Source organism: Hippopotamus amphibius, chromosome 2 (genome assembly GCF_030028045.1).
Source record: "Hippopotamus amphibius kiboko isolate mHipAmp2 chromosome 2, mHipAmp2.hap2, whole genome shotgun sequence".
NCBI classification, from domain to species: Eukaryota; Metazoa; Chordata; class Mammalia; order Artiodactyla; family Hippopotamidae; genus Hippopotamus; species Hippopotamus amphibius.
In genome coordinates this window covers 152853202-152878721 of record NC_080187.1, presented here as the reverse complement: position 1 = coordinate 152878721, position 25520 = coordinate 152853202, and the positions used below count along the sequence as shown (strand labels likewise).

The window sequence follows — 25520 nt, the reverse complement described above, 5'->3', positions numbered from 1 at the left end:
GGCAGCCCTCCGCCCTCTGGACCTCGCACACCCGAGGCCAGAGGGGCACCCGAGGCACGCTGCCCAGCGTGCCACTCAGCATTCAACCCCACCCTTCGCAGATCACTCCGCCATGTCTGGATTACCCCTCCCTGCCCCCTGCACTTGGGGCTGGGAGACCAGGCGCCCTGCAGCCACGGTGGGCTGGCTGCTGAGCGGGAAGGGCACCTGGGGACGTGGGCCGGGGCCTCTGCGGCTCCCGGGAGTGCTGCCGTCCATCGTGTTGGCCGCGTCTGCCCACCAAGCCTCCCTGCATAGCACCCTGTGGGCACCGGGATTTGAACCTCAGAATCAAATCAACTTCGAAACCTAAAATACTATGGAGGGAGCCACACCTTGGCAAGCATCATGTCAACAATGGAGAAGAAAGAAAGGGCTTCTGTTCTTCTCTAAATATTTTTGTAAGAATGGGAAGGGCTGGGGCATGGGGCATCCTGATAGAGAAAGGAAGGGCAGGACACAGCAAACGAACTCCAGGGCAGAGTCTGGGAAAATGGTCACCACCCCCAGGGCTGCCATTGACGGAGCTGAATCACCTAATCTCTCCAGACACCCCCTCCCTTCATTTGCAAAGTAACGATGACAACAGATCACTGATTGAACACCCTTGGTGTGTGTCCATCACCCATCATCTCACCACCACCCCCCCCATAGCCCTGGGGGGTGAGTAGCCTTGGCCACGACAGGTCTCTAAGACACAGAGACTCAAGAAGGTCACCCAGCCTGCACAGAGGCACACAGCCAGGCCTGGGATCTGAGCCCCAATCTACCCAGCATCACACACGCCCCTGCCACCTCCCTCATGAGGCCACAGACAGACTCAGAAAGGCTCAGACATTGACTCCTATGCTCCCACAGACCACACTGCAGTCTCAACACAGCTGGCTGTGGAGGGTTACTCTTCTAAAATACTCCGACAACATTGCAAACAGGAGCGATGCTGGTCCAACATCGACTGCTAGCTGACCAGCAGCGGTGACCTCCCTCAGGGAGGGGCTGAAGCCACTGAGGTGGCCTTGTGCCTGAAGGGCTGCGTGGGGCTGGCTCCTGTCTCAGCCCTGGACCCAGCCAGGCAGCCAGGAGGTGCCTCTGGCCCATCACCATTCCGGGATCCCGACTATGGGCCAGCCCAACGGTGATGCAGGGAGACGGAAAGGGAAGCAAGGAGGACCAGGTGACATACTTATTCTCATTGCTGGCGTCGTATCGCGGGGACGGGTCGTAATCGTTTCCATTGACGTCATAGCTCGCATAGGAATCCTAAGAAATGAAACCCTCATGACGGAAGAGAAATGGCCTGGCATATCACAGCCCTGTTTTAAATTGTTTTTATGCCTCGACTGGAAACAGAGAAAAAGACACATTTGGTACTCTCTTACTATAACTCTAATCTTATAAATACATACACACACACACTATGGTGGTAAATACACATAACAGAATTTACCACCTTAACCATTTTTAAATGCACAGTTCAACGGCTTAAGTACATTCACACTGCTGTGCAACCATCACCACCATCAGTCCACAGAATTCTTTTCATCTTGCAAAACTCTGCACCCGTGAAACACTCACTCCCCATCCCCCTCCCCCAGCCCCTGGCACTCACCACCTGCTTTCTGTCTCTATGAATTCGACTACTCTAGGGACCTCACATAAGTGAAAGCATAGAGTGTCTTTCTGTGGCAAACACTAGATAATATCTTCAAGGCTCATCCATGTGGTAGCATGTGTCAGAATTTCTTTCATCTTATATTTTTAACATGTATGTTTTTGTTTATATACTTATAGTATTCGTGTAATTTCCTATCCACCTTTAAAAACACATTATAAAAGCTCTCCAGATTGTTGACCTCAAAACTGTCATTCTTTGCAAACCAGTATATAGAGGATGGATAAACAACAAGGTCCTACTGTAAAGCACAGGGAATGATGTTCACTATCCTGTGATAAACCATAATGGAAAAGAAAATGAAAAAGAATACATATATATGCATAACTGAATCACTCTGCTGTACATCAGAAATTAACACAACATTGTAAATCAACTATACTTCAATAAAATTTTTGAAAAATAAAAAAAAAACCCTGTCATCTTTCAGGGTGCATAACTGTCTACCAAACGGACATGGGATGACTGACTTAACCAAGGCACCCAGGTGCCTTAGAATAGCAAATGCATTTCTCATATTTACTATGTGCCAGGCTCTCATCTTTACATTTATGAAGACATTTAATTTCACAATTACCCAGGGAGATAGTAGTCCTGTTACTGACCCCATTTTACAGATGGTGACATTGAGGCAAAGAGAAGTCAAGTAACTACCTCAGGGTCTTGGAGTTAATAAGCCAGGAGTCCAGGCAGTTTGAGTCCAGACCCCACATCTTAACCCTGCCATTTCTCACATTGCTGATGTTGATCTGATGGCCACCTCTATGCACACGTTTCTGAGTTTCTTAGGACCCGTTCCCAGAAATACATGTGAATTCTCTAACATGTGGACAAATCCCTCTGCAAATCTTGGGCCCCGGGCAGCAGGGGAGCTCAGTTCACAAGCCCTCCCAGCTTTCTATATTGTCTGATGTAAGGAGGGGAAGGCACCTTATTATTTTATAAATTTGTCCTTATTTAATGACCCGTGCGGTTGAGTGTCTCTGCATGCCAGTTGCCAGTTCCAAGGCTTGACTTACATAGTTTGGGGCCAGGTCGGGGTGATTCCTCTCTATGCCATCATCCAGGATGGTGACCACCACGTTTTTTCCCGTGTAACCCCGCTTCCATGCCGCCTGGACGTTCATTTCTGATCGGCAGCGACTGTTCTTGTCACCACAATGCTACAGGCACAGAAGACACAAAGCCCCCCAGCACAGACACGGTTGACACAGACCCATAAACCCAGCAGAGGTACTCCTATGCTCGTGAGAGAACACAGAGGAAACGCTTTCCGGTGCCTGATAGAGCAGGACCCTCTTTCTACCACCCATTTCTGGAAAGAGTCCGCTTGGCGGCTCCACTGCTTTTCTGCCCCTGGCAATCTGTCCATCACTTTCCTAGGACATCCACCACCCTCCAGGGGCTCTGTCCGCTACTCACCACGCAGTGAGTCCTATACCATGCAGCCAATCACTCCCCTGCTCAAAGAGCCCCTCACCCTGGACTGTCACATAATTAAAGAAAAATTCACAAGAAAACTTGTGCCTCACAGCATTAAAACAGGAGTTTTACACTCAAATGAAGTGTGCCTGTTTGGAGCTGTCATGAGAATTTAGCTTTCCTGGGGGAAACTGACCCGTCTCAGAAACACTGCCCTGCAAATGCTCCGGGGACAGAGAGGCCCAGTCCTACTCACCATGTACCACATGTTGGACCAAATGGGGTCGTTGAAATAAAGGGCCTGAGGGTCACTTCGCACCTGTCTTTTCACCCTGCGTTTAACTTCTTGTTGTTGGAGCCATTTCACCTAGCAGGGGAGAAATACAGTTACTGTTTGTTTTAAAAAGGATCTGCTGGTTTCACATGGCCACTTCGTAGGTGTTCCAGGCGTCCTTTTCCATGAATATCTGTGTCTGTTAGATGCCTTGGATGGTAAATTCCCAGGAGACATTTTCACTTCAAAGTGACCATATTTGAAAGACGAGAACCAGTCTGGGTCTGTAGGGGAGGGAACAGGACCACTCTCATAGAGTTTGAAATCATCCTACTGAAAAAAAGACCTTGTAAAGTTGCCAGTAAATTCTCCGATGACCCTTGACCCTAACTAACAGCAAGTACATGCATGGGTGTAGAAAGAGTGAACAGAGGGAGGAAACCAGCCAAATGGTCATCAGGACCTGGCAGTAGAATGTTTTACAGGGAGGATACGCCTAATTGTGATAAATACACGTATTGGAATTTTTAGCAGCTATTGGAGACATGGATCAAAACATGCACAGAGAAAAACCTAGAAACAGACACACCAAACTATCAATAGCAGCAATTCCTTGAATGGCGACATTTAAATTTCATTTAAATTTTTGAATTCTTTTCAGGGTTTTATAAATTTCTTTCAATCGGCATGACCTGCCTTCACAACCAAGGAAAAAAGCTTGAGAGGCAGGATAAATGTTATTTAAGAGCAGGAATCCAGGAGCCCGGCTGCCTGGATTCAAAAGCCGACCCCACACTCACCAGCTGTGACTTAGAGCCATCAGTTAGCCTCCTTGGCCTCAGTTTGCTCATCTGTACAATGGGCATCATTGTTGCTTGTCACAAGGGAGCACTGGCATATAAAGCACGCACATCCCTGCCTGGCACAAGGCTGTATCATCCTGACATGAGTGTATGTGTAAGTGTAAGAGCTTTTCAAGGTGGAAGAGTTTTTCCACTTTTAAAAGATGTAGGGACTAGAATTCCCATGCCCTGAACTGAAACATTTTCTTCGTCCTGCTGCTAGGAGCCCCCCGACTCAGTACGCCTCTCACTGGGGCTCAGCTCCACACTGGGGTTGAGATGGACAGGATGGGGGCGCCAGGCCCTGCTCTCCGAAGTTTGTGCTCCTGTCGGGGACACCCATCACGCAGCCCAGGGTATGATGCAGGCTCCGAGGAGGTCGACATGGGGCCCAGAGTAGGGAAGGCGAAGGGGAGGAGGAGGAGGATGAAGCGTCTGGCGGGGGCTGGGGAGGCCCTGGGTGACCTGGAGGCCAGGCCAAGGCTGGTCACCCCAGGGGGATGAAGGCACAAAGGCGAAGCGCCAAGCAGCTCCCCCTCAGACCTCTCAGCCTCAACCTCCCCACATGGTCCTCAGAGAGGAAAGAACAGCCTCATTCACATCTAAGGGTGACGACTAATCTCAAGACATCCTTGCTTGACAGGACAAAATGCTTAGAAAAAAATATCACAGTCTGTCCCCCCACCAATGTGACGTCTACAAAACACCAATAGATCAGGTTCCTTAGAAATGCCACAAAGAGCTCAAAAACATTTTGGATTAGGCACTAAAACAAGCCCAGACCCAAGTCCTAGATAATTTATAATTGCCTCAGATAGATCTTCCATGGAATATAAAACTGTACAGTGAGCTTTTTGCTCATAACACCCTCTGATGGCATTTTGTAACTTCCTCATATATTACTGCCTGAGCCAGAAAGCTTTTACCCAGTATAAAATACCGAAAACTGTATTTCCCAACCTGCTAGGCATCCTGTTATAAAGTGCAATGGTACACATACCACTGACAGCTCCAAGCTCCCAGGATGCCCCCACCCACCTTGCCTGGCTGACTCACTACCCATCTTACCGACATCCAGCACCTTCCAGCTGTGGTGCCCACCAAGCTGCACGTCCCGTCACAAAGGACATGAACCCTCATCTTTCAAGCCTGAGTGGGTGACTCCCCCGAATCAGGCAGGGGACATAGGAAAGCATTGTGCCAGAAGTCACAAAACAACCCTCTAGTGGGATAAAAGAGTGAGGGCACCTGGCCTCCAGCTGTTGCTGGGCTCTGGGTAAGAACCCAACGTAACCCACAGTTCTGAGGGTGAGCTGTGATGGCCAATGGCCCACAGCAGAGTTGGGGGCTCTCCCTGTGGCGTGGTCCCGGGGCAGCCCTGCCCCTGGGACAGGTCACTGTAAGACTCTGACAGCCACCCAGGCACTGTCAGGCCAATGGAACTGGATAGAATAAATTATTCGCCAGGCTTGTGGAGATGGACTAACAGGTGACTTCCCAGTCACGCAGGTTGACTCAGTCAGCAGTCACTCGGTCAGGGCCTGCTCCCCACCTCCTTTCTCCAGGCTCCAGCCACTGCCTTGCTTCTCACCCACTCCAGGAAAGGGCGAGGAGCTTCTGGATGCCATCAACCTGCCATTTTCCAGATCTGCCCTGATAGCATGGCCCCCACAGTCCCTTATTCTGTGGCTCGCTCACCAAAGCTGCACTGAATCTCACTGTGGGTCAGGCGCTAGGTTCTGGGAATGTGAGCTTGAGTGTAAACACCATTGGTTCCCATCCAGGACCAAGGCCCCCCACCCTCCAGCTCAGACCCAGAGCTCTGCTTCAGAGGCCCCTCAGGTTGGAACCCAGAGCCACATGGTTTCTCCAGGAAAGTCAGGGATGCTGATGACCCCACACCAAGTGCCTGAAACAGGCTCCCCCATCAAATGGCATCTGCACTGTCCCCAAAAGGGGTACCCTCATTATGAATAGTGACGCTATTTATGACATAGGAACACACAGTTCAGGATCCCTAAGGACATGTCACTTGTGGAAGGTCCTTGCAGAACTGTCAAACAACCGTGAGCTGCAACAGACCAATCACAAGTACCAAGACTGAATCTGTGACTTAAAAACTTTCAACAAACAAAAGTCCAGGACCAGATGACTTCACAGGTGAATTCTATCAAACATTTAGAGAAGAGTTAACACCTATCCTTCTGAAGTTATTCCAAAAAATTGCAGAGGAAGGAATATAAATGGTTAGCCAGTGATGAAGGTGAGATTCAGGCTGGGGGGGGGGGGGGGGGGCGGGGAGCTGCTGACAGTGATGTTCTTCCTGTGATTATCTCTATGAGGAAAAGAAACCTAAGATGCTCAGTAGGACTGGCAGTATTCTTCCTCCCCTAAGAGGTCTAATGCAAAAAGAAAGTCATTGTATTTTGCTGTCAGTCTGCCCAGCTGTGGTCTGCTTTACACTGCTTTACACTTTACACTGCAGCTTCGTTTGTGGTCTGCTCACCAGACCCCTCAGAACTTCTTCTTCTTCTTTTTTTAGAACTTTTATTGAGATATAATTGACATACAATAAACTGCATATATTTAAAGTGTACAATTTGATATTTTTTTTCTTACTAGTTCCCTCAGAACTTCTAAAGGAGGTGTTCACACCTTCTCTTGGTGAAAAAGGCAGGGGAGAGACAGCGGTACACACTGTCTACCTTCCAAGGCCACAGGAATATATTTGGAAGGTAAGTCCTAACCCCAGGTAAGCCTGCAAATGCGTGGGCCTGGAGCACATTCAAATACACGTGACTAAGCGTGTGTGGTAAGAGCTGAGATCTCACGGTGGGTCCCCCGCCTTCTTAGGAAGAGAACTGATCACTCTGCAAAGCCTTCAGATCACGGGAGTGAAGGAAGGGGAAATATCACTGAAAAGACAGGTCCTGCTCATTCCATATCACTCTCCTTAGGTTTTGTAGGAAGTTGACTGGTGGCCTCCCGAAGGTACATTCACCCAGAACTGGTGAATGTGGCCTCACTTGGGAAAAGGGTCTTTGTAGATGTAATTAAGTTAAGGCTCTGGAGACACTGGATTACACGGGTATGCCCTAAATCCAATGACAAGTGTCCTTACAAAGGACAGGCAGAGGGAGGCTGAGACACAGGAGGAGGAGGCCTTGTGAAGACAGATTTTACAAGCCCAGGAATTGGAAGAGGCAAGGAAGGATGCTCCCTGAGAGCCCTCGGAGGGACCACTGCCCTCCCCACAGCTGGATTCCAGACTGTGAGACAATACATTTCTGTTGTTTTAAGCCACTCGGTTGGTGGTCATTTGTTACGGCCGCCCTGGGAGACGGATACAGCCTTGATCAGGGCTGAGATCTTAAATGTTTGAGAATCCATGAGGCTGTCCTGCTAACGGAGGATCTGGAGGCCCCCCTGAGGAGGGGCTGAGGCTGCAGGAGGGGCACTGGGACGGGGGCTCGAGGCAGCAGCTCTTTCCCAATATTTTATTTTTTCTAATATTTATTTATTTATTTATCTGGCTGTGTTGGGTCTTAGTTGCAGCTGCAGTATCTTTTTAGTGGGGGCACGCCAACTCTTTGCTGTGGCATGTGCGATCTAGTTCTCTGACCAGGGATTGAACTCAGGCCCCCTGCATTGGGAACGTAGAGTCTTAGCCACTGGGCCACCAGGGAAGTTCCCCCGATATCTGAAAAACTGGAAGAGAATGGCCATCCCGGTATACCCACCGGCGCCAGCTCCGGCTGGAACCCCACCCACACAGGCCCACGGCCCCCACCCTCACTCTTCTCCCCTGCACACTGCAGAGCCCTGGACACCTCTCCACACCGTCCTCTCAACCTAAAGCTGCCCCAAAGTGGGTCCTGCCCCCCGCAAGTCAGGCTGCTCTCACTCTCCTCATTCTCCTAACTCAGCGGCACAAAATCTCACCCGTCCCTCAAGTCAGAACGAAGCTGGGAGCCTCTCTAACACGAACGTCTCCTAAAGGACTCAGGATCCCATCCCCAAGGCTCACATGGCCACCATCACCGGCATCTGGAGGTCACGTGACTCCTGGGGTGTCCCTGCTACACTACCGATGCACAATGCAGTCTGACCCTCACCCAGGGCCTCCTCCAGCCCTGCCTCTCACTCTACCCACAGGCCTGGCTCTCATGGTGCCCCTTCACTGGGCCAAGTGACTTGTGTTCCTCTTTAACCCTCCCCACCCTGGAATCCTTCCCTGACAAGCAGGCGGCCAGGGTGGGCCCCCCGGGACTCCTGTGCCCCTGCAGGTGTGTGCGCGGTGACGCCGCCTTCACCCGAGGACGTGGACATCATCTGTTCAGAAGCCCACGCTCCCCCAGAGGGAGGGATGTGTCTCAGTCACGCTTGTTTCTCCAGCTCTCAGCCAGCACCTGCCTGTAACAGGGACCTACTCGGCAAAGGTTTGTCGGACTAAAGTCCTGTCCTCTTTCTTGCTGAAAAGGCAAATTGATTCCTGATGCTGCAAAGGTAGGTGTGTCTCTGCCGGGGGCCAGGCGCCGGGGGCTTCCCTGACCTGGCTCGTCCAGCACCAGCCGCAGCTCTGGCTGGATGTGTCCGGGGTCAGTGTGACCACCCTCGGCTCCCCACTGGCCTGTGCAGACCACGCGGGCTATGTGTTGCTTACCACTGTTCTTCTGTATGCCAGGCGATATGTGGTATAAAGTAGGAGTGTGCTAAATGCTCCCTGAATGAAGCAATGAAGTTAAATGAATACACTACAGATTTCAAATATGTTATAACCACACACAGACTTTCAAAAACACTTTGGAGTAGAAAGTGCAACTGGGTCTTCACGACCCCCAGGTGATCTGTGTGGACTTTTTGTGGAAGATCAGTGATTTTGGGCAAGAGAAGTTTGCCACCCGCAATTCCAGCTCAACACAGAGAGCACCTCCCCTGGGTAAACCTCTATAAAGTATTTTGACGTCTTCAAAGTCCTATTTCAAAGGTGGAGCTTCACCCTGACCCTCTTCCTTTTATCCATTTTCTTTGTTTCCCACTAAACATTCTTGTCGCAAAGACTATCATCTTCTCAAGATTAGGTGAATAGCAATGCTTTCTTTCTGAGGCAATGCCTCCCCCAGCTTTCTTCTTGAGAGGTCAAGTTAAAATTCGGCATCTGTTAAATGTCTCTCTGTAGATAAGAGGAGGTAAACTCAAAAGATGAAGGATCCCAATCAGTGCTGCTGGGTTGTACAACTGTTCGAGTGCCATCTGGGCAGGCATGCCTCGGGTGGCCCCAGCCAGTCCTGTTCCCAGGGCTGTGGGCATGCTGCCGGACCAGAAGATGGCCTGGCACATCCGTCCTGGGTTCAACAAGTGACAAAGGGGGTTGTTGTCACTTTGTTTTCAAGCTTCCTCCCACGAGCCAATGCCACCAGAGAGAGCACGCAAGACCCCTGTGTTCCACCCAGAGCCACCGCACGCCTATGCTCTGCCTTAAAGCCCTCGACTGCTCACAGGCCCCGCCAGGCTCGGGAAGCCCCAGGATGCCGTCAGGAGCTGGTAGGTCCTAGAAGGGGCTCCAGGGGCTTTGCTCTGAGATGCAGCTACAGCAACACAGGCCGTTCTCCAAGATCCTCGTCCCCACACCCTCCAGTCTCTACTGGTTTGAGCGGAAGAGCAGTGAGTTCTACTTAGGTTCCGTGTTCGTGAACAGCTGTGTCCAGGGCAAGGGAGACAGCTCCAGCCAGCTTTCCCGCTTCCCTCTCCCTTACTCATCAAAGTGAGGGACCCTTCATTGTGTCACCACTGAAGGACAGGGATTCCCTCTACCGATTGCTGTGACAGGGTCAGCCTGCCTGCAGAGCAGGTAAATCTTTGGAAGATGTCAAAGGCCAGCCCCCCAAGTGTCCAGGGGCCCCCAGATCCTAAGGCCTCTTCCAGGAGAGAACAGGAAGGTCAACCTTTGACCCCGTCCTCTGTGCCTCAGCCTCCAGCCCAGAAAGGGAAGGTTGGATCAGCCCACTTCTGAGACCCCTGCACTCAGCGGCCTGGATCCTTATGTCCTGAGTCCTGTCAACACCAACTGCTCTCAACACCTGTCCTGGCGCGTGTTGGGTCACTTTCCACCAGCTGAAGAACAGTGAGAAGCTAACTCACAGTGTGAGGATTCAAAGAAAGGAAAATTATACTCCCTGACAAGTGCGCAGCACCTTACAGTTTGCAAGGTGGTCCTTCTCTCAGGACAGGCAATAGTCCACTCATGTACAAGATGAGTGGCAGCCAAGCTGGGGACTTCCTGCCTGGGGCCCAGGGTCCCTGGAGGATGGAGGGGCAGGCTTATGTCCTGGAACCCCCAGAAGCTGTATGCAGAGTGGCATGGATGTGAGCACATGATTTCTTTTCTCCTCTGGAGAGAAAGAGTGTCCATGACTTCCACCAGCTTTTGAGAGGAGCCTGTGATTCCAGCATGGTTAAGAAGCACGTAACTTAGCTGGGTTCGCAGAGGTGGAAAGTGGATTGGGGCTCAACTCCATATGAGGAGTTAATAATCCTGCACTTATCTTCCTGGGGCAGAAGGCACCAGTCCCACAAGCAAGCAATGAAGCAGGTTAAATAGCCTCGTTAGAGCCTGTCTCAGGGAGACGCCCGAGCCCACCTGAGGGTACCACCTAAGATGGGGAGAGATGCCGGGTTGCTATGGAAATCCATGAGCCGGGGCAGTAGAAGAGGCAGAGTAGAAGGAAGATGAACCAAAAAACTAAAAGCTGTTCTAACTCAGCCTAGAAGCCCTTCCTCTCCTCCTCCCAGTCACAGAGGCAACCAGGGACCCAGGCCTGTCTCCCCTTCCTCAACTGGAACAGCACAATGGCCACTTCCCAAATTCATTCCATCCAAGCTGAACTACATGGGCCAAAAGGTGACCACTTATTGCTGGTGAGAGCCAGCACCACTCCTTCTGCTGATACTGGGAAACATGAATGGACTTCAGGAATCAAGGCTCTTCATTCATCACTGAGTGAGTTCTCACTTCGCTGAAAGGAAAGGGGAGGCTCCCCGTCCCCTGGGGATCACCTGCTTCCACTTCCATTCAACAGGCAGGTGGCTGGAGCCCCGCTCCCCACGGTCACCATCCAGACACAGGCCAGCACGCTGCCCGGCCGACCTCGTGTCGGTCCTTCTGCAGCCTGATGAATTCAAGCCCTCTTTAGGGTGTCACAATGTAACCAAGGCAGCAAGGTACTTCTAAAGTCGTTACATAAAAAGAAGTTGATGAGCAAACGGTAACAGATACAACTTGCTATGTGAACCTATTCCCTGAAAACTGAGATCTGTTTCAATTAATACCGACTAAGTCTTTGTCTGCTACTCACCAGGTAGCCTGCAGGGCCTGGAGTGAAAGCAGGTGAGGGCAGCCCAGGCCCTGGAGAATGTGACTGACCGCCCCCTCCTCGGCACAAGGCTTCTGACCCTGAGCTCCACACCCCCCGACCCTGCCTCTCACAGCCCCTACCCGGCCTCGAGCTCCAGGTCTCCCGGGAACCGACTGCAGTTCCCACCAGCACCATCCCTGTCATTACCGGATCCCCTTCTAGCTCCCACCTGGGCCTGCAATCCTGGCACCATCTCCAAGGTGGCCAGGAAACAGATGTTACAGAACAAAGAGGGGCCCAAGGGTTGACGCACGTGCTCCTGCCACCCTTACCGCGCTGGTGACCTCAGGGAGGGGGACGCCCACATGGCCGCTACACCCTTTAAGGTGGCGCGTTCCCGGCAGCAGCAGGCAGCTGTGAATGCGGCGGGACGCACTCTGGCCCTGTCACTTTCATGCTGGGACAAGATCTAAACAGCCACAATCCCTCCACTCCTGGAGTCCCTGGAGAAGGCAGGTGCTGAGCAGACCTTGCAGACCCAGAGCGCGGACACCTGACCACCAGGAGCAGCTGCTGAGCCAGCTCCCAGTGGCAGGGATGTATGTGCTGAGACCGGAGAGAGATGCGGGGGGAGGCAGGCAGTGCGTGCAAAGGCTGCGCAGGGGAAAAGGGCAAACGTCATCCAATGAAGATCTTAAAAGGCCAGGGTGGCTGGGGTCCAGGGGCCACAGGGACCAGGGGCCAGACCAAAGGTACCTGGGCAGGACGTTCCCAGAGGTGGTGGCACCATGACAGGGGTCTTTCCTAGGCTCTCTCAGTATGGTGAAGAGCAGACTGGCGTTGGGCAAGGATGCCCGCAGCTGGCCAGTGAGAGGGGCCATGCAATATCCAGGAGACAGAAGACAGGCCTGGGGCAGGGGCTGCTTGAGTGGTGGAACAAGGGTGGAGAAGGGGGCTGCTTCTCTCTGAGACAGAGGTGTGATCGGGGACAGTCACTAGGCTTTGGGATGCAGTGACTTTGAGACATCTTGGAGGCATCTAAGTGGAAGTGTCAAGCCTGCCAGTGAAATCATAAAGCACCTTCTTTAAAGCCTATTTTAAAATTCTGTTTACCAACTGGTAGTAGCCATTCCACTAGACCCAGCAGAGTTGTGCTGAAATGTGAAGAGACAGCTGAAGGCCTCCTGTCTCCAGGCGGGTGAACCCATCAGGCCCCGTGTGGAAGCCCACCCCCCACCCATCCCACAGTTCATCAACCCCCAGATCAATGTGGTCACTTCCTGTCTATGTGCTGGTATTTGCCAGGAACTTTTTGTTTGTTTGCACTCCGAATGGCTCTAGCACACAAAACTGTCAGATAAAATTCCCTCTATGGTTAACGGAAAGATCTGCTTCAACGTTGCATCACTGCTGGAAAAAAACCTGAGCTCTGATTAAACTCTGAGGCAAAGTCCCATCCTACAAAAGAGAATGCCCACCCCGGTCCTGGAAATAATTTTCCAGCTCCTGAGTGCTGAAGGACTGAAACAAAGCATCCACTCTAAGCCTCCCATCACCCCAGAAGGAGCGACCGAGGGCCCCCCGGTAACATCTTTATCCTCCCGTTTCCGTCATCAATCTGGCTGAGCACGGAAGGGAAGGGCTGAACCAGAGTCATCATGTTAAAATGCAAGGGTTGGAAGATGCAGCAGCAATGTCCAACTATAAGCCAGCTTGGAACGTAATCAGAACAAGTAATTTGAAAAAAATCTGCGAGCCCTTACAGCCATTGGCTGGTGCTTCTGTAACATCCACCCTTCTCCAGACTTCTGGCAAAAGAACAAGTTAAAAACAAATGCTTTCAGTTGGCTTAAATGACAGCCCTCGGAAAAAACCAGTGACTGACTGATCCTGCACCCTGAGAACAGTCGGGCTGTTCTCCCAAAGAGAGGGTTGGCCCACAAAGCCCTTCGAGCAAAACGGCCCTTTTCAAAGGTGGTTAAAAACATCAAGTAAAGGTGATTAAGAATGGAAGGGAAACAACCGCACGATGCTGGTACTGGATCAGAGCAAAGAGATGCTTAATAAATGTGTGTGTGCCTGGGACTGAAGTCTTACACCTTCCCCGCACCCCCCCCCCGCCTGTGTTTTGTTTAACAAGTGTACACTCTATCAGTTTTCATGCGAAGTAGGGGTGGGTTGTAAATTCCATCACTTATCAAAGCAATTTTATACAATAGGGACTGAAGCTAATTAAAATAAAATACCATCTGCATTCGACTGAACTTTATCCTAAGCCCTATAACATTCATCTCCAGTTTGGTCATTCAAACACTATGGCGACTGCATTCCAATGACTCTGAATAATATTAAATCATCTTTTCCCTTTCTTAATAATATTAATTACACAACTCTGCAATCATGAAGGTGTCACAAAAACACTTTGCTAATGTGGGGAAGCGTCCTGGTGCACTGCAGGAAAAGATAACACTAAACACTTCTGTAAAATAGCTAATTCTACCCAATACTTCATTGGAATGACTAGGTAGAGTAAATATTAGTCAGACTGACAGCTAATTGATTTGGTTTGCATTAAAACTAGACTGATTTGAACAGAGGCATTCCAGTTGTGATTTTGAATTCGTAATCGGTTCGGATGTCTATACCCACTCCCTGGGGCTAAGCATTTAATTAGAACTGTGGCAAACAATCGGCCAATCACGTGGGAGCGGGGAGTCGCAGGCAGCGCTGGAATGTGTGGGCTGTTTACCTTTTCTCTCTCTTTATTGGCAGGATGCTCTGATAGCGGCCCTGCCAGGAGCTTATTAAGATGCTCTATATAACAGGGATTTTTATTTGAAAAAACTTAACTGCCACAGCCTTTACCTAGGAAGTCTCTCCTGGCTTCCCTTTCGTTCAAGGACACAACAGATGATTGGGAATACTTTGCCCTCAGACCCAGACTGGATGTAGTCCTCTGAACCCACCTACAGTGCACAAGCCCATCATCTCAGATACTGCGGAGGAGGGCACTGGGCCCCATCCAGAATCCTTCTTGACCGCCTCCTATAGTCTCACACCCAGGCTCCTCTGTCCTGCTCCTCTGTTGGGGCGGAGACCCACTGGGTGGGTGGGCATCTCTGAATCCCCCGGGGCACAGGGCCTCACACCCAGCAGGTGCACAATAAATATTTTTGGAAAGAAGGGTAGAGCAGTTGAGTTGAATATCTTTAAAAGTCTTAAAATTTAGTCACTAAAAAAAGAGTGGGTACCCCCCTAAAACACAGGTTACGTCTCCTATTTCAGCTCTGCCGTAGTTCTCACAATTGAGAAACAGCTTAATTCTCCAAAATCCCTCAGGAAATGAGACAGGTTGGGACCTGGGACCCTTTGCTGCAGAGCTTGCACCTGGACAAATGTCTCCTCAAGCAACAAAATACAAAGAAACTATAAGGGACTAAAAACAACTGAGTGTATGCACAATTGGGGCAAATTATGGACACAAGATACAAAAAGACCAAAAACCCAAATGTCACTTCTGAAGAACAAAAGCAGGGTACTGCCCATGCCCCCCTGCACTCAGCACCACCAAAGGGACGGACAAACCACCTAAGCCACCCCTCCAGCCCGACCCCTGGACCCACCCCTACCCTCACCCCACATAAAGAACCAGTTTGCCCCTCCTCGGGGAGCAAGTGACCAAGGGAACCTGTTGTTTGTTCTCACTCCCCGCCCCGCCGGCTGCAGCAGGGGCCCCAGCAAAGCCTTGCCTGAATTTCTTGTCTGGTCTCCGATCAGTTTCTATTAAGGAGGCCAAGAACCCTGGTCAGTGACAGAAAGGGGACCACCATCCCGTCCTCGTCTCATTGCACATTTATATAGGCCGCAGGGCCGGGGCAGGGCGTGCCCCTTGCTCTAACTCTTTCTATGGGAATGATAACTCTGAGGACTTCAGACTGAGAACAAGCATGTCATCCTCACAAGACAGAGCACTGCTTACTTAAGGGAAATTGTGGAAGGCACTGCAACAACTCCCTTCCTAGCTTAGAAACGTCTCCTCACTCTGACAGGAGACGAGCCACTGCAAACCTCAGACCCCTGCACAACTCCCCCCTCCCCGCCCCCAACCACAGCCGCATGGAACCCATGTGTCCTTCGTGACAGGCCGTGCGCTCTGCACTCAGCTGTACAGTGATAATGGGCATCAGGTCTGCTGGCCCTTCTCCAACGGCCCCATCCTGTGGGAATAAGCTATACCACCTAGCTTTGCTTCTGAGAGGGGGGAAAAAAACACATCAGCCCCTTTGAAAAGCATTCCTTCAAGCGCCATGGCGTGAACGCACACAGGTATAATCACAGCCCCAAACGATCAGGCAGGAGGATGCATGCAAGGTGCCTAAGCACATAGTAATCCCTTCATAAACAATAAATTCCTGGGACTTCCCTGGTGGTGCAGTGGGTAAGACTCCATGCTCCCAATGCAGGGGGCCCCGGGTTCTATCCCTGGTTGGGGAACTAGATCCCGCATGCATGCCGCAACTAAGAGTGCACATGTTGCAACTAAAAGATCCCACACGCCGCAACTAAGACTTGGCGCAGCATAAATAATTACTTAAAAAACCAAAAACCTTAAATTCCTTTCCCTGCTATGAAGGAAGAATGGAATTAACACAATATTTGATATTTATCCCCTATCTGTCCACCCATCCACCCTTCTGTCCCTTCCACCCACCTATAAAATGAACTCAGAATCATATACTATGTGTCTACCTTGGGAGAGCCCAACGGCAGGAGTGAGTTTCACAGGGACTACTTCCTCATGTGCTTGAGACCAGACCACTACAAGGTAATGCCCTGGAGAAGCGTTTTCAGATGCAGTTCCCAGGGATATACCACCTCTCCCACCACCCGTATCCACAATTATCAGTGGGCTGGCTTGGGACAACACCAAGGGCAATTTCTCCATGAAAACTTTATGATCCACATTCTCTGGGGTTTGCTGAAGGAGTACCACATGCTAGCTTGGGAGCCAAAACAAACATTTCATACATTGCTTTTACAAGAAGGTGATTTCCATGTTCTAAAACTAAAATTTACCAATGGCCTCCCTTCTTTGTTGGGGCTGCTACTGCTTCTCACTTGAACTTCACTGTCCCTTGTAGCACTCAATGCCCTGTGACATATCAAATATTCTTCTATGGACCGTCAGCCCCACCATCCACTCTGACGGCCCTGCTGTGGACACAGTGCGACATAGAGCAGGTATTTCAAAATCACCTGATGAATGAAGTCATCAAAGGCTCACTTGACCATCTGACATTTTTAATCCTACCAAGTATCTGTTGACTAATATTTGTCAAATATTCATCTCAAATCTATGCAGAATATAATTAACCACCCAATAAATATGAACTATACTAAAAATGTTATTCTCTTTTCAAATTACATTTTCATCTCAGAGATCACAGGAATTTTTAAGGAAAAAAGAGTTATATTCATTGCCCAAGTTTTTAAGTTCATAGTAACCATCAAGATACATGTTATGACAACCAAGAAAACATCCACTTGTCCAAACATTAATTTCATTATTAAAATGCTAGCTTGAACAAACACATGAAAAGATGCTCCACATCACTAATCATCAGAGAAATGCAAGTCAAAGCCACAATGAGGTATCACCTCACACCAGTCAGAATGGCCATCATCACAAAGTCTGGAAACAACAAATGTTGGAGAGGGTGTGGAGAAAAAGGAACTCTCCTGCACTGTTGGTGGGACTGTAAATTGGTACAGCCACTATGGAAAACAATTTGGAGGTTCCTTAAAAAACTACACATAGAACTACCATATGATCCAGTAATCCCACTACTGGGCATATACCCAAAGAAAACCATAATCCCAAAAGAAACTTGTACCATAATGTTTATTGCAGCACTATTTACAATAGCCAGGACATGGAAGCAACCTAAATGCCCATCAACAAACGAATGGATACAGAAGATGTGGCATATATATACAATGGAATATTACTCAGCTATAAAAAGGGATGAGATGGAGCTATATGTAATGAGGTGGATAGAACTACAGTCTGTCATACAGAGTGAAGTAAGTCAGAAAGAGAAGGACAAATATTGTATGCTAACTCACATATACGGAATCTAAAAATGGTACTGTTGGACTCAGTGACCAGAACAAGGATGCAGATACAGAGAATGGACTGGAGAACTCGAGGTATGGGAGGGGGCGGGGGGTGAAGGGGAAACTGAGACGAAGCGAGAGAGTAACACAGACATATATATACTACCAACTGTAAAATAGTCAGTGGGAAGTTGTATAACAAAGGGAGTCCAACTCGAGGATGGAAGATGCCTTTGAGGACTGGGGCGGGGAGGGTGGGGGGGGCTTGGGGGGGGGCGTCAAGGAAGGGAGGGAAGATGGGGATATGTGTATAAAAACGGATGATTGAACCTGGTGTACCCCCCCAAAAAGTAAATAAAAAAAAAAAAAAAAAAAAAAAAAACTTGAATAGGAAAGTCAAAATTTTAAAGCTTTTAGAAGATAATACAGGAGAATAAAAAAAAAAAAAAATGCTAGCTTGAATTGCATAGCCTTAATGGGTAAGATTCACATATTTTTCTCCTCTGACTACTGTATATTTTGTTGATTTTTAAAGATTTAAAATAATAGATCTATAGTCACTTGATTGTTGCCTCAAACTGAAGTCAAGAATTTAAATTCTCAGGTCTCACAAGGGACCCAAATATTTGGAGCCTTTAGATGGTCTGATACATAGCTGCACATCTGTCTTGTTTTATTCAAAATGGATATGGAAAACTAAAGGCTATCTAGGATCCCACTAAAATCCAGAGTCAGGCATTTTCAGAACCACAGACCCAAACAATAAGCAAACACTCTAGGCCCTAAGAAAGCAACCCGCACAGGGAGCACAGATTTATACCTGGGGGTCCATTCTGAGGAAGGTGTGAGGGCCTCTGCTACTCAAGGTAGATCTTTTAAAGGTTTTGCCGTGATAAAAGTGGTAGTAATCTTCCAGGTTTCCAATCTGCAAAACAAGAAACAGGATATCACCAGTCAATACAGTCTTACAAAATCCTGCATCCCACAAACACCTCCCCTTCCTCCGAGGGGCTCATCCTGCTCCCAAAGGAAACATACCCTCCGTTACGCTTCCCCACTCATGTCTCTGGCACAGACTCTGCCTCTGTGAACATGAAGGTCAATTCAGAGACTCCTTTCTGGATAAATAACGCTAGGTAGTATTTCTGAAGCACACACTCCCCAAATCTTGCTTTGAGTTCATATCATTTAAAGTTTGTATTACCTTGGCCAAGTTTTTTTAGACATGAATTAATGTTCACTTAGGGTCGAGCATCCCTGAAGTAGCTAAGTTAGTGTCAAGTCAGGTCTACACCAAAATATTCATTTATAAACAAACTCCATCCTCCCCACCCCATGGGTAAACTGAAACATCTAAGAATGAACACTCACTCTCAAGTGCAACAAGATAGCCAAGGCAAACACGGCGGCCCCATCTGCTTGGGGATTGTGGAAAGGTCAGCTGAGAACATCCAAGCCCCCAGGGGGCCCCAGTTTTCTGCCAGCGCCAGTTTGTCAGGATGGATTTCAGCTTGAGGGCTGGAGGGGACGCAGAGCAGCAATGAACGTGGCCCTCCAATGGGCTGCCCCGCCCCCCGCCCCCGGCCCTTCCCACAGCACAGACTTGCCCTCATGTCTCACGACCCTGGAGCATCAGGACACTGTTCTCAGAAACCATTTCCACTGGTTGTTGAAAACAGCTGGTAGGTCACCATCCTTGACAACAGAGCTTTCTGACTGAAGATGGACTGAATACTAGACAGACTCTCACGCTGCCCTTCTCAGGCTAAATCATCCTAGTTTCTTTTCCAGCTTCTGCCTAAGGGGTGAATTTAAGATGAATTGTCCTCTAGAGCAGTTAGATGTCATGATGATGAGCTTGGGTTTCCAGCCAGACAGACCTAGTCCAAGCCCTGCACACTCCCTTCACTGCCAATGATCTTGTGATCTGGGGCAAGATTCACCTCTTGCAAATCTCAACTCCTCACGTGTAAAATGGGGATAAAACTACTTACCCCACGCAGTTGTTTAAGTAGGACTATTGTCCACCAAATTCACCATGACTTTCTACTGCCCACCTTCCCATTCACAGACATTGCATCTGCTACAACCTGTCTCCAGCAGAGTGCACTGGCCCAGGCAGAGATCTGGAGGCACATGGAGATTCTGAGTGGTCATTTCCACATCTTTCCACAAGAAGATCAAGCAGGTAGCTACAGAGAGCCTGCTTTACTATACCCTTCAGCCCTCATTTCCAGAAAGCTGGCAGTCTGGCTACAACCTATTCTTGAATTTCTGGAGATACCCACTTGTCCTTGAAATAAAGAACCTCCTTATTCACTTAAGCTTCTTCCAGGGTGTTTCTGTTGCTTACAGGCACAGAACAGCGAATACCAGGACTGTCATGAGGGTTAGCAGGTATCACCTGTATAGTGCCTGGCTGAGTGCCTTGAACCTAGTGGGTGTTCAAGAAATCTTGGCTGTATTGGGAGCTGGGATTTTCTTTCTGGATCTTCTCCAAGGCTCCTTCAATCCCTCACTGGGTCTGGGATGCACCCAACTCAACCCTTCCTGCTGGGTGACCTGGATTTCAGACCCTCTCTGAGTCTTAGTTTCTTTGTGAGAACAGTAACTACTACCTTTAAGGGTTGCTCTAAGACTCTCTCTATATAAATATACACAGAGTCAGGTACAGCTCTTTATATGTAAAGAGCTAGCCGAGCTCCCAGCAGGTGGTAAGTGTTCTGTAAGTGGTTTTCTGCGATTATGACTCTCAGTTCATTTTCTACCTCAAGACATTTTTCGACCATCATAAACCTCATTATTTCTTCCCTATTTTGCACAAAAGCACTCTTAATTCTCTTCCTACAGTTAACTACTCACTTCTTCAACAAAGTTAATTATTATGTATGTCAAAGGGCTCCTCCTAGAACAAGCCAGAGCTGTTATTTAGCAATAACGGAGTCTTAACTTACAGCAATGTTTAATCAGCATGTTTGCTTATAAGCTGCCACCTTCCCTGGGAGATATTTCACAGCTTTTGGTCTCTTAACTCCAGGCATTCAAGTCAATTTCCACTCAGGGATGTGGAGAAACTAAGAGTTGAACCAAATTTGCTGGCAAGGGGATGGGTTAATTGAAGAGCTGTCGACCCTAAGCAGACCCGTGTCAGGCTAGCCCTGGACACGATTCAGGGCAGCACCTGGCCTCAGAGCAGCCAAGGCTCTCTTCAAAGGCCAGTCCCAAGACCATCCAGGCCCTGCCTCTGCCCCATCCAGCTCCAACCTAATCAATGGCTCAGAGGGTCTGTGCTGACAGGAGTCATTCTCTTTGAGCAATTCAAGGGAAGAACAGGTGGTTCCCACAGTACTGACCTGGCCCTGGGAGCAGCAATGGCCAATGCCACATCTGGCTGTAAACTTATATCCAGCCCAGCATGGAGGCTGAGCGTCTGGGTTAAGATTAGGGTTAGGGTTAGGGTCAGGGTCAGGGTCTGGGTTAGGCTTAGGATCTGGGGAGGGTTAGGGTCTGGGTTAGGGTTAGGGTCTACGGAGGCTGAGGGTCTGGGGGGGGAGGTTAGGGTTAGTTGCAGGGGAGAAGGGGACACCAGCTGAGGCTCCCCTCCTGACCTGACAACCCCAGCTGCAGGAGAAGCTGCGATCTGACTCAAGAAAAAAGGGAAGGGAGTTGGGTTACTGGCTGTTTGGAAACATGAAAGCGAGCCCCCAGGCCCTCCTGAGTTTCTGTGGGCCTCTACCCACCCTCTGGCTCTCCTGAAGCCAGGGTAAGGGCATGGGGAGCAAACACCTTCCTTGGAGATGAAAGATTTGAGAGTCTGGCAAACACAGGCCAGACAGGGCCCGGGACAGAAAGGCTGCCTGACGCTGCAATGACTGCGAGAGTAGGAAAAGGAAGGAAGGAGGAAGGCAGGGCCCAGAGGCTCTGAGGGAATCCAGATAACGCGAGAGGCCCTGGCACCCTCTGTAGCCTGGATGAACGTGACATCCCGAAAGCTGTGGATACGCTGTGTGGTTAACAAAAGTACTAACTCATTCAGAGTGGTGGTGGGCAGATGATAGCCCATGGGCCCCATCTGGTCTACCTCCTGCTTTTTCATATTAATTTTTAAAACTGTGGTAAAATAGACATAACGCTTATGATTTTAACAATGTTTAAGTGCATAGTTCAGGGGCACGGGGCACATTCACATTGTCACGTAACCATCACCACCATCATCTCTGGAACCTTTGCATCTTCCCAAACTGAAACTCTGTTCCTGTTAAACAGGAACTCCTCCCCACCCCACCCCCAGCCCTGGGCGCCCACCATCTGCTTTCTGTCTCTGTGAATTTGACAACTCTAGCTGTCTCAGCGGGATCATTTGCCCTTTTGTGACTGGCTTGTTTCCCTTAACATGATGTCCTCAAGGTTCACCCATGCTGTAGCAGGTGTCAGAATTTCCTTCCTTTTTCAGGCTGAATCATATTCCATTGTGTGAACATGTGACATGTCATTTATCTACTCATCCACTGATGGGCACTTGGGTTGCTTCCACCTTTTGACTACTGTGAATTGTGCTGCTCTGAGCTCAGGTGTGCAAGTATCTGTTTATGACCCTGCTTTCCTTTCTTTTGGATGTACACACAACTCTTATTTATTTTTTATGAATAAAGCTTTACTGGGGCACAGCCACCAACATTCACTTATCTCCTGCCCACAACTGCTCTCACACTGTGATGCCAGAGTTGGGAGGTTGCTACAGAAGACCCTCTGGCCCCCTCGCCTAGAATACGTCACATGTGGACTTTACAGAAAAAGTCTGCCAACCTGTGACTTCTAGCACTTCTTGCTAAGTGTGTCTAGGGAGTCCACGGAAGTCTCTGAGTTGGACATGGCTTCTCTAAAGGCTGGGGACCACCAGTCCGCACACTGAGGGGCTCAGCTTAGAAACACAGGAGCAGCTGCAACGCCAGCGCCATCAGCATCTGATCTAGTCACTGAGCTGCCCTTTCTCCAGGCACCACCCATGTCCGATGACCCCCCTGCTCACTCCTGTCTGTCTGACTCATGCTGTGCTGCCCTCTGCCCGGCTCTCCCCCGGCATCAAGCCTGGGTCAGGAATACGAGGTTTCCAAGACGGACAGAAGGTCAGAAAGGATCAAGGGATGGCAGAGTAGGAGGCGGGCGCCCTGACTGCAAGTGGGACAGGACCCAGCTCAGACGATGTGGCATTTATAACGTAGCCCTTTCCTGCCCCTTGCCCACCCCATCACCTCCCCCACCACAGCAGTGTCAACCCCAGTTATGCCCTCCCCACTCAGGGAGCTGCCCCTTGAGCTCTCTGGGTGCCTTCATGAGATAAGAGGACAGAAGGGCAGGTTACTCTGGGGATGTGGCCACTGGCCTGGTTAAACACAAGGGACAGCTGACTGTCCTCTGGCCTTACAGGTAGGGGTGCGGGGAGGAACCACAGAGATGGCCTCATTTTAAAGATGGGAAGACTGAGGCCCAGGGAGGTTAAGCCCAACATTACACTCGGGGGCTCCTGATTTCCGAGCCAACTCTCCCCATTGTGCCCACAGATAAACAAGTGACAACATCTTATACCAAATGACATGCTGACACACAAGTTAGGGCTTAGGACTATTGCTACACTTTTGGTGCAGCTTCAGGGTCAAAATGACAAGAGCTGGAATCAGAAGAACAGACAGAAAAGTGGAGGTGGCACAAAGATGTCTTAAATTCAGGGTAATACCCTAAGAAAGAAAAGATTCTTATTTTTACTTGGCATCTGCATTGACATTGAAGTAGGCGCGCGTCCGGGCTCGGCCACTCTGGCCATCCTGAATGCTGTCCTTTGGCCATGGCCTCACTGTGCTCCTCCAGCCACCATGCCCGTGCTCTGGGCACCATTTCCCCAGCTAGCATCTAAGCAACCTGCTCCATCAACACGGGGCAGCAGCTGCAGCAGAATCCTGCTGCCTGAGGGCCCTGGCAGTCTCCTCTTCTTCCTCCAAGCACGGAGGAGCTCTTCCCCATCCTCCCAGGCTGCCTACCAGTCCTGCTCAGAGCTGAGCCCCCGGAACCTCAATCTGCTCTTCCTCAATGCATCTCCTCTCCCGTCTGCGAGGTGTTTTTTGTAGTGGGTTTTTTTCCCCCCCGAGGGAGGGAAGTGTTGGTCACGACATAAGATTTCCGTAAATGCTTTTCCTCTTTCTTCTCCTTCGTATTTTCACCATGTGTTGATTAGAGGCATTCTCTTAGCCTACCACCCCAGAAAATGAACAACCCGCTGAGTCTGTGATGCTCACATCTCTCCACTCAACACTGACATGTGATTATGCACATTAGTTCGTAAAATTGGTAACATCATTAAAACATCATTAAAAACCTTGCTAAGAGTTCTCAGCCAGAACGTTGGAAGAAATGAGATCAAAGAACCCACAGTGAGGAGAGCTGGATGTGCTTTCTAACAGGATCCTCTATTGGACACTTTTTTAAACAACCTAGTCATACATGCACTCAGTACAAAATCTGGACAGGAAACAGGGTATAGAATTATAGGGAACAGTAAGTCCCCCTCCTCCTTCTTGCAGCCACTGAGGTCCCTGACTTTTGCTGGGGGCTCCTGGTTCATAACAAGAGCAGCAGCCCATCCCAGGCCTCGAGTTGAGAGTTTAGACACATTAACTTGATTCTGGCAACAGCCTTATGAGGTAGGTGCCATGATCACCCTCATCTTGAAGACAGGGAAACAGAGGCACTAAGCAGTTAAGTGACTTGCTCAAGATCTCCGCCCCCCCCACTGCCCCTGTACTCAGCACAGCCAGGAGGTGAATCAGAGTTCACATCCTTAACCATCACCCCTATGCCTCTGGACACGTCTGCAGCATCATTGCCATGGCGATCCCACGCATCTCAGTCTGGTCCTTGGCAGCAGTTCATTCACACACAGCCCAGTGCCTCACGGGGCTCACCTTCCTTACTTCTGGTGCAGGAATCAGGAGAGACACTATTATGGTCCACACACACATCTGTTCCACTATGTATGTGTGAGTGTGTGGGTAGATGGGCATGGAAATGTGTGTGTCTGTGTATTGATATGTGTATGTATGTATATAGATGTATGGCTACGTGTGTGTACACAGGTGTGTGTGTATATATACACTTATGTTGTGTATTTGTTACCGAAATGCAAGTCCGTGTGGCCAAACGCACAGTGAGGCCAAACAATACCAAAACACTGGAGTTTGGAGCAGAGAAAGGTTTATTACAGAGCCATGCAAGGAGACGGGTGGCTCATGTTTTAAAAAACCCCAAACTCCCCAAAGCTTTCAGTAAAGCCCTTTTATAGGAAAGGTGAGCGAGGGGTGTGGTTAGTTGTTGCAAACTTCTCAGTGTCAGATCCTTTGTTCTTGAGGTCAGGTCCTGGGTCAGGTAATGATGTTCCTGTAAATCTCCACCAAACAAATGTTACTCTCTGTGCTGACAAGAAAGGGCAAGGTCCCAAGGCACAACTCTCACCCTCTGAGGTCCAGACCTGGCTAAGAGAAGGGGGTGGGGGAGGTCCCTGTTACCCCACCCCAGAGCACCCGCCCAGCACCCAGTCTGGGTCCCCACCAGTGCACAGGCCTGGCTGAGGAGGCGGGTCTCCGGTGTCGGTGGCTCCCTCAGGGCCAGGTCCCCAGACCCTGCCCAGCTGTCACTGCTGAAGGAGCTGGGCACCCAGGACCCAACTGGCCCTCATTCTCCTCAGGCTGCCCAAACAGTGGGGGTCAGGTCCCCCAGACTGTGTCCCATGCAAACTGCCACTGCCATGA

At 49.7% G+C, this 25520-nt stretch overlaps 1 protein-coding gene across 5 annotated transcripts in view; it reads right to left on the bottom strand.

The window, feature by feature from the left end:
* PCSK6 (proprotein convertase subtilisin/kexin type 6) overlaps positions 1–25520 on the bottom strand; it is a 181310-nt gene that overhangs the window by 122273 nt on the left and 33517 nt on the right. For 4 of the 5 annotated variants that reach the window (XM_057720346.1, XM_057720347.1, XM_057720349.1 and 1 more), the window contains exons 2-5: positions 18542–18646; positions 3390–3500; positions 2731–2874; positions 1223–1299 (exon numbers count right to left, since the gene is read on the bottom strand). In XM_057720346.1, coding sequence (XP_057576329.1) covers positions 1223–1299; positions 2731–2874; positions 3390–3500; positions 18542–18646 — 437 coding nt within the window. Of the gene's footprint in view, positions 1–1222; positions 1300–2730; positions 2875–3389; positions 3501–18541; positions 18647–19092; positions 19240–25520 lie in introns of all 5 variants that reach the window. The other variant, XM_057720351.1, reaches the window with a different exon arrangement.